Genomic DNA, 9,953 nt, shown 5'->3' on the forward strand with positions numbered 1-9,953 from the left:
GTAATAGCTAAAAGGGAAAAAAAACCCAAACCCCTTTATGGATCCAATATCCCAATCCGGCACCTGGTGTAAGATTATTTTTTTTTTTTAAATCCTAGTTTCTTTATTATGGAAAATCATCAACTGGGTGTTGGGACTAGTGTTAGATTTAGTACCATCAAAAGGCAACAGTGGCAAGTATGAAATCAAATGCTACAAGACACAGACTGTCATAAATAGTTATTTACCCTCTAAATCTGTTTCTTAAACTATAAAATGAAGATATTGCTATCTGTTCTGTCTACATGAATCATATGAATTAAAGTATGTGAATTATAGGGGTACCTAGGTGGCTGAGTCAATTAGGCATCTGCCTTTGGCTCAGGTCATGGTCTCAGGGTCCTAGGATTGAGACCCGCATATGGCTCCCTGCTTCTCCCTCTCCTTCCCCCAACTGGTGCTTTTTTTTTTTCTCTCTCTCTCTCTCAAATAAATAAAATCTTAAAAAAATAAAGTGTGTGAATTGTAAATAATATATGTAAAATATTGAGTATCACAAGTTCTAAACCTAGAACAAGTTCTAAACCTAGTTTTCTATCACTTTCGTAAATAGATTGTTAATAATTATTACATGGTTTTATAATTTTAATGATAATTAACTTAGAATTCCCTTTAAACACTCCTTGGGACTTGCTTTGGCTATCTGCCACTCAAAAATGTGGGTATGATTTATAAAAGCTGACATATTATAAGAGTTCATTTGAAGTAGTAATATTAAGCCATTAACTCACATTAAAGACAAAGCAAAGCATGGGGTGCCTGGGTGGCTTAGTCAGGTAAGTGTTATGACCCCATCTCAGCTCAGGTCTTGGTCTCAGGGTTGTGAGTTCAAGCCCTGAATTGGGCTCTGAGCCTACTCAAAAAAAAAAAAAAAAAAAAGAGAGAGAGACAGAAAAGAAATATAAAGCTATTTTACACTAGAGAAAGGTTGTTCTTTGCCAAGAGTAATAATAATCTGCTGAAACTGCTTTTGCAAAGGTCATCCAATGACTTCTATTTAGTTTGGTACATGGGATCAGCAGTTAAGCAACACCTCCCAGGACCCAAACACCTCAAAAAAGATACTAGAAATAGTATTTCCTCAGAATAGTATCATCTCAGAAAGTTCAACCATAAAATCAAGATAAGGTGAACCAAAACAGAGATGAGGAAGTCCGATACACAGGACCAAGTAAAAGATGACTAACTAAATTTAAGATATGAACATGCAATGAAAAGAAATGTACCTATCAGAAAGGAGGGCTGGTTAGCAACAGAAATGATGAAAAAGGAAACACAGAGAGAGACAAATGTGGCCAGTGCTGATGTAAACAGTGCCCAGGGGAGAAGCTATTTTATAAGGGTGATAGATGCAAGTAAGTGCTTGGCAGATACATTATAAAGATGGAAATATCACTCTATCTGAGCCCGAAGCCATTTAAACTTCTAGTCATTTACAATCAACTCCCTCATTCTAATCCCATGCTCTTGTTCATTAGGCAATATTTGGTAATTTGGCTTTCCATATAGCATTCTACATGGAAAGAATACCCTCCCTGATGCAAATATCTAATTCTCACTTTACATTACTGAACTGGTATTCTGATACACACAAATACACGTATTCTCTTCTGAGAGGGATTTCTATCCTTGAATAAAAATGCAGGTTCTAGAATCAGATTACTTGTGTTCCCACCGACGTACTCTGCAACCTTGGGAAATTCATCAATCCCTTAGTGTCTATTTCCTCATTTGTAAAATGAGGGCTCCTATGTAGGGCTGTCATGAAGATTAAATGCAATAATTCATTGTAAAGCACTTAAAACAGAACCTGGCATATAGCAAGCACCATGTAAATGTTATCCACGTTTATTACTTTTTAGGATGAATTAACATCTCCAAGTCTGATCAGCTGAGACCGATGTGTTTCTGAATCTGAAAAACTGAAACAAGGCCACTGGGGGCATTGATGCACAAAAGAAAACTGGGATAGCCCTAGACTGACTTGAGGCTTGATCTGGTAAATTCAAAGCCACCCATTTCTGAGAGATTTTTTTGGAAACCAGATCACCCGTCTGTCCAGGTGAAAACTTCATTCATATAACAAAGGGTCACAAACTCAACTGCCTACATGATGAGGCAAGTCACCTAATGAGCAGACCCCGGGTTCTGACTTTGCAAAGAAAAGTATCCCTGAAAAGACAGTGGAGGATGAAGAACACAAATCACATCTAATGGCATTCAAACACAAATATTTTTAATCCTGTTAGGCAAACTACAATGTAGACAGATTTTAGGTGTGAAGGCCAGATGCTTGCAAGCCCTGAAGCCCTCTTTCATTCATCCTTTTAAAGGTCCTAACTTAGGCCAATTTCTAATCCTTACCTTTATCTGCTCTGTGATCATCCCTTCTTTGAAACTTTCTCCTCCCTTGACTTCCAGAAAACTTGTCTTCCTTATTGTCTACCACATATCTCCTCATTTTGACTGACATCTTTGCTAAAAACTCTTTGACTTTATCTCCAGTTCTATCAACTCTAAGAAATATCTCATGAATGTTGCCTTTTGTCTGCTTTCTCATTGACAATGCTTTTGATCAGGTCCTTGTTACCCAATTTCTAGACTTTACAGTAGCTTTGACTCATTCCTTTCTTTCATATACCTCATCCATTGGCAAATCTTATTGGTTCTATCTCTGAACCATATCCCAAATCCAACCATCTTCTCCTCACTGACCTAAAACCATTATTACTCCTCACTTACATTACCATAAGCAACTTCTTTTTTACCATTCCTTTACCACAGCCTGACTCTGTTCCTCCTCTGTTCAAATCCTCCTGTGGCTCCTTTACCACTCAGAGTGAAACCCAAGTTCTTTATAGATTTTATTTATTTTTATTTATTTGACAGAGAGAGATCACAAATAGGCAGAGAGGCAGGCGCGGGGGGGGGGGGGAGAAGGGACCCCGCTGAGCAGAGAGCCTGACTCAGGGCTTGATCCCAGAACTCTGGGATTATGACCTGAGCCGAAGGCAGAGGCTTTAACCCACTGAGCCACCCAGGTGCCCCGAAACCCAAGTTCTTTAAAGTGGCTTTACAAGGCCCTACACAATTGCCCCTGTTGCCCATCTTATTTCATCTCTTACTTCCCTCCCCCTTGCTCACTGTTTTCTCTAACCACACTTGCTCCCTCTTTCTTTCTTTAATTACACTAGGCTCATTCCAGGTTCTAGGCTTTTTTCACCTTCTGTTCCCTTTATCTAAAATGCTTTTCCCCCAGACATACTAGGCCTGGATTCCTCTCTTATTCCAGGGCTTTACTCAAATGTTATCTTTTCAGCTGAATGTTTCTCTAAACACCTATTTAAAATGGGAATGCCCTCCCTACACCCAAAGGGTACCCCACCTCCCCTTCTACCTTATCAGCATTGACCACATTTGTTTTTCATATTTATCGCCTCTTTCTTCAAATAACATGTAAGCTCCATTAGGCAAAGGATTTTTTCTTTACTGATGTCTTCCCCAAATCCAAAACAATATACACTGAATATCAGGTACTTAAGATTTAATGGAAAGTATTGAAAAGTTCCCTAAATTGTCTTCCTTCTACTAATCTTCCCTTTCTACAGTCTGCCTCCTCCTAGCCCTGAGGTATCATGCCAGAATGGCATGATCATGTGAGTTTGAGCCCCACGTTGGGTATAGAGATTACTTAAGTAAATAAATAAATAAACTTTAAAAAAAACTTTGAGGAGATCTTTATATCACTCAGGGTCAGATCCCTAATTCACTGAAGACTTTTCCTCATTCCTGAAAATGTTGTACACGCTTCACATACTAACATTTTATCATCTCTGAACCTACCATGCCAGTTCATTTCTTCACGCTTTTCATATATTTGACTCTGCGTGGCCAAATTTTACTCATCTTCCAGATGTAGCTAACTCCATGATGCCTCCCTGAAGCCCCCACCTATGCCACCATGGCACACAATTTATATCATCTTCCCCTCATTGGCCTAAAACCATCATCACCCGTCACTTAGATTACCATAAGCAACTTCTTTATTACCATCCCTTTACCACAGCATGACCCTGCTCCTCTTCTGTTCAAATCCTTCTGTGGCTCCTTTACTATTACAGGACTTTACTATAGGACTAGTGCTATAACTATGTATTTACCAATCTGTTTCCCCTACTACATTGTAAGATCCCAGAGGGCAAGTCTGGTGATACTGTATTCAGATTTGCTTCCCCAGTGCTTAACACTATATACTTGGCATAGAAATCTGTTGAATGAAAATTTAATCAATGAAAATTTAAAAGTAAATGAAATAGTTTATGAAGGGCTAGGAAAGGGAAAAGAGAATCTAAGAGTCGAAGTGCTTTCCAAAGTCAAACCTCAATGTGATATATAGTTTGCGTTTTTTACATTTGCTAAAGAAAAGCTCATTTTGATAGTTTTAACAATAAATTAGTAGACTCAGGAGTAAATGATAAACTAATGATAGAATTTAAGTTTTGCAAGATGAAACAGTTCTGAAGCTTGGTTGTACAACAATGTGAAGGTACTTAACACTACTGAACTATCCACTTACAAATGGTTAAGATGTAAACTTTACATGTGTATTTTACCATTAAAAATAAATTAATTAGTAGCCCAGTGAAGGAGGGCATTTGCTCAAGTACACATAGGTATTTTACAGAACATTAAGTGTACTCTAACGTGAAATAAGGCTTTGCAAATTTTTGATTAAAATTACTGACTTATTGGGCGCCTGGGTGGCTCAGTGGGTTAAGCCGCTGCCTTCGGCTCAGGTCATGATCTCAGGGTCCTGGGATCGAGTCCCGCATCGGGCTCTCTGCTCGGCGGAGAGCCTACTTCCTCCTCTCTCCCTCTGCCTGCCTCTCTGCCTGCTTGTGATCCCTCTCTCTGTCAAATAAATAAATAAAATCTTTAAAAAAAAAAAATTACTGACTTATTAAAGTAGGAAGGAAGCGGGCGCCTGGGTGGCTCAGTGGGTTAAGCCGCTGCCTTCAGCTCAGGCATGATCTCGGGGTCCCGGGATGGAGTCCCACATCGGGCTCTCTGCTCAGCAGGGAGCCTGCTTCCTCCCCTCTCTCTCTCTGCCTCTCTGCCTACTTGTGATCTCTGTCTGTCAAATAAATAAATAAAATCTTTAAAGTAGGAAGGAAGATTCAATATCACCTAGTTCAACTACCTTATTTCACAAATAAGAAAAATAATCATGGAAAATAGAAAAATATTAACTAGAGAAAAAAAAAACCGGGATCAAAACCCAGGTTTTACTGAGAATGGAGGGCTCTTAATTGTACACATTACAATCCCCGACAATTTAGAAAATAAAGTCTATGGGCACCTGGGTGGCTCACTTGGTTAGGGAACTGCCTTTGGCTCAGGTCATGGCTCAGTCCTGGGATCAAGTCCCACATCAGGTTCTCTGCCCAGCAGGGAGTCTGCTTCTCCCTCTGACCCTCCCCTTCTTGTGTTCTCTCTTTCAAATAATAAAATAAAATATTAAAAAAAGAAAGAAAGATTGGGGCGCCTGGGTGGCTCAGTGGGTTAAAGCCTCTGCCTTCGGCTCGGGTCATGATCCCAGTGTCCTGGGATCAAGCCCCACATCGGGCTGTCTGCTCCGCGGAGAGCCTGCTTCCTCCTCTCTCTCTCTCTCTGCCTGCCTCTCTGCCTACTTGTGATCTCTGTCTGTCAAGTGAATAAATAAAATCTTTAAAAAAAAAAAAAAGAAAGAAAGTAAAGGCTAGAACTTCTTTTATTCCATCCCCATGCAAAGATAATGAAGAGTGAAAATAATACTGCAGGCAGGAGTTTGCATACCTAGGCTCTATCTAGCCCCTATCTGTGGGGTCTCGTAGATAGGTTACTGAGCATTGTAATACTATACTGCCTCATGGGACTAATGTGAGAATCAAATGAAAACCCTGTAACACATGGAAAGTATAATCATCAGCTCTATCACCAATCCCTTCAGATTCTCCAGTGTAGTCTCTCAGCAATGTTTTAATCATTATGTGTCAGGGGAGACAGAGGAGGGAGAAAATATAACCTACTACAATTCTGACTAGTTGGGAGTTTGGTTCTTGTTTTACATGAGGAAGGAAAATGGGGGAGAGGAGGGAAAGAAGGTAGGAAGGTTGTTCATAATGGGCAAAGAATAACCTCTTCCCAAAGGAAGGTTACACAAAGTCTTATTAATTAAAGACTCTCAAAAGCATAAGCTCTATTACTCATGCGGAAATTAACATTCTTCCCAGTTCAGATCCTGTAAAACTTTTTACTTTTAGCATATTTCAGAAAATTATGTAATAGTTTTATAGGTATATATTTATCTTTCCTACTCTACTGTACGTGTGTCCAAACAGGGACTCATAGTATTTAGCCTTTAAAAGTTATTTGTGTTTTATTTTAACTGGGTCAACATCCAGTGAAATATAAAGCTAGATGGCTGAAGTTGTGCCTAGAGAACTGGAAGAAAGGGAAGAACTGAATGAAAGACAAGAATTTTATCTCCCTTTGGCTTCCCCCAACTCCACTTCTATTCTTGATTTCTCAGATCCTATGCAGAAGTTCTACTAATATTCTATATATCCACAAATTTATTTATGCATATTGTTACATTAGTGACACATATAAATATACCGAGTTTCACTCACTATAGTGAAACACCAAATCGGTATTTTTTAAATAAGCAACCCCATTTGGCAAACAAATCTTGTGCAAAACATTCACCATATAAACTATGTCCAAGACTACCATTTCTCAAAAGAAAAAAAAATTGCACCTTCTGTGAATTTCCATTTCCATTTAAAGTCTCATTCTGATGTAAATTATAATAGCAATATTTTAATTTGTATAAAGCAGTTGTAAGTAAAAGTCATATATTCAACTTTTATCCTTGTACTCACAACAAGCCTTAACTTTCAAAAACGTTAGAAAAAGGATATCCTTGAAACAATGCCTAGCACCAAATACCAGAATTCATATATCTTCTCCAGTAATTCACAGAAACTTGTATTACAGTATAGAATAGCTATCATATGGAAGCACCGAATATTTCGGAATTTCACGGACTAGCTCATTTTTCCCCACATTTCTTAAGAATCACCTGGGCAGGCTATTAAAAACAGATTACCACAGTCCTCCCTAGAGATTCTGATTCAGTTGCTCGGGCAAGACAAAAATCTTCATTCCTTAAAGTGATTTTTGAGGTTCAGCTAAGATTGTAAAACATTAATCCAGTAGAGTCGTTCTCAATTTGGCACATAATAGAATTACCTGAGGAGCTTTAAAAAATTTTCAAACCCAGGCTGAAGCTCAGACCAATAGAAATGAAAGAAACACTTTTTAAAAAGCTTCCCATAGGAGGCTGAAAAACACTGACCTTGTAAGAACTTGAAAAATTCTTGTAGAACCCTCTTATCAATAAAGAAAGTAGGCTTGCTCAAGTTCCCAAAGCTCAGGGGTAGCATACCGGAGTTAGACCACTTCCTGACTCCCAATTCACTTTGTTTTTTGATGTAATTGTTTTCCACACAGGTTGACAGAAGAAAATGTGAAAAAGTTAAACTGTCTTTTCTTGCCTCAAAATAATACTGTCATTTAATAACCGAGTAAGTTAAAATGAAGCTTACCTTTTTATTTCAGTAATCACTAGAACACATTATTTTTAGTCCTAATATAAAACAAAAAGACTAAATATCACTATTATTTAATCTTCAGTTCTTAGTACTAAGCTGTTAATAAATCTTAGAAAAACTTCTTCAAACTCTTTTTAACTTCTAATTAGATATTTCAAAATTCCAAATTCTTTTTAAAGCCTGGCATCACAGTTCCTTACTGGCAAAGTTATTTCAATACTTGAATTTGGTGACAAGGTTTCTTCATTACATAGAATACATAGTTCTACATATTGAAGCTGCTTTATGAACAGAGAACACATTTCCTTCCTCCATACAAAAATAATGAACTTTAGGATTTGTTCACAGATATTCTGAGTGGGAAATTCAGAATGGAAAATTTCTCAAAATATTAGTTAACCCATTCCAAGAATTCTACCATTTTAATGACAAAATAATGTAACATAATCATGAAAAATATATCAAGTGCAAGCTTACATTGCCATAATTTTTAAGTGTTTTTTACTTTCTAAAAGTTGCTGTTTAATTGACCTGTCTTCTGGAGCTCCACTTTCATCACTAGGATATCAAAGTTTTTGAAATATTTTTACCACTCTAAAGGTTGCCAAACATTTAGATATTTCAAATTTCAGTGATTGTTATTTCTGCTTGTGGGATTTAAAAAAAAAAAAGCGTGTGGACTGCTTCACAAAAAGCTTATCACATTACTTCACAGGTAAAACTTAGGCAATCTGCATCTAGTTTAGACTAGAGTACAATGTATACTTTTGATTACTTCTGTTGACAAAGGAGTAATTGCCAGGTTTCATATTTTTAAATATTCTAAATAAGAATTAGATGCAACAGATTTTATTGCAGTAATTTAATAAACTAAAACTCTCTTTGTTTTTACAAGGTAGGTAGCATAGTAAATTAAAAACCTAACCAAAACCAGAGTATGCTATTTGCGCTTTTTAAAATATGAAAATACCCCCCCAACACTAAAAGGAACCAAGAACGAGCCCTTAAAGCAAAAATAAAATATCAGAATCTCCATTAAATGTTCAAATTATACACAGTACTTAGAAAATGCAGTTAGAGGGGATAATCCGGGGAGTTTTTACTTTAGGAGAAAGCTGTGCTACACTAAGGTCTGAGAAGCCTCCGTACTTTGTGTTAGCATTTTTAACTTGAAACTCAAATTCTGAGGAGTAAGACTATAAATACATGGCCTTTGGGGGTTGTTTAAAATTTTCCTTTAAAAAAAAAAAAAAGTTTATTTTTAGGAGTGTACTAGGGCAGCAAAGAGAACACCCGCTATTACAGATTCCTGGCTGGTCCCATCTGGAAGCGCACAGCGGACCCTGGGCTCGGAGAGGCTTCGTCTCAGCCCAGGCTGGACCGCAGCACCGAGCCAGCACGCGGGAGGCGCCGGGCGCAGACCGAGCGGCAGACGGAGCCGCCCGGGGGCGGGGGGCTCGCACGTGCCGGCCGGGGGCGGGGCCGGCCGGAAAGGACCCCGGCGCGGGGAGGCGGGCGCGGCCGGGCCGACCTCCCCCGCGGCCGCCAGCCTGGGCTTTACATAAGGGCGCACGTCATGGAACTGATGGAGCCACACAGAGACGTCTAAGTCATGCAGGAGGCGCGCGGCCCCGGCCCGCTCCCGCCGCCCCAGACCCCTCCTCTCATCCGACAGAAAGACAGACAAGAAGGGTTCCCGACCTGTCGTGCCCTGCATGTTCAGAGTCTGTCATGTTTGGTCAAGAACGGGGCGGGGCTGGAGGACAGGTCTGCGAGGCCGGCGGCGGCGGGGCGCGGGGAGGACCCCTGCGCCGCCTGCGGGTACCTGCTCCCGGCCGCCGCCGAGAGGTGACGAAGTGGTAAAAACTCACGGTTACTAGTGAGCGACACAGACACAGACTTTCCAGTCTATTAACAACCACGCCAGAGAGATGGGGCTCTAACTGCAAACACTGGGCAACGGCCCCGCGCTGCCGGCGCTGCCGCTTTAGTCTCTATTCGCCGCCGGTGGCTGAGGCTTGGGAGCGGGCGGGCGGGCGGCGTGCAGCGACGCGGGGATTTGGACACTGGCCGTAACGGTGATTTCTCCTCACCAACATGGCGGCACCCGAGACAGGCGGCTCGATAAAATGGCGCCTGCCGCAACACCTAGCCCGGGACTAAAGGGCAGGAGAGATTCCTCCGCGTGCCGCGGCCCTTGCCCGGCCCGTCGGGGCCGAGCGCGTTGGCCATTGGAGGAGGAAGCCCGTCAATCACTCC

At 40.4% G+C, this 9,953-nt stretch overlaps 1 protein-coding gene across 1 annotated transcript in view; it reads right to left on the reverse strand.

Annotated features, from left to right (window-relative positions):
• The window catches only part of ZC3H6 (zinc finger CCCH-type containing 6), a 60,332-nt gene extending 50,833 nt beyond the window's left edge, over positions 1-9,499 (reverse strand). The window contains exon 1 of the mRNA XM_044261615.1: positions 9,396-9,499. Coding sequence (XP_044117550.1) covers positions 9,396-9,427 — 32 coding nt within the window. The 5' untranslated portion in view covers positions 9,428-9,499. The remainder of the gene's footprint in view (positions 1-9,395) is intronic.
• Positions 9,500-9,953: the final 454 nt, after the last annotated feature.

This window comes from Neovison vison, chromosome 8 (genome assembly GCF_020171115.1).
Source record: "Neovison vison isolate M4711 chromosome 8, ASM_NN_V1, whole genome shotgun sequence".
NCBI lineage: Eukaryota > Metazoa > Chordata > Mammalia > Carnivora > Mustelidae > Neogale > Neogale vison.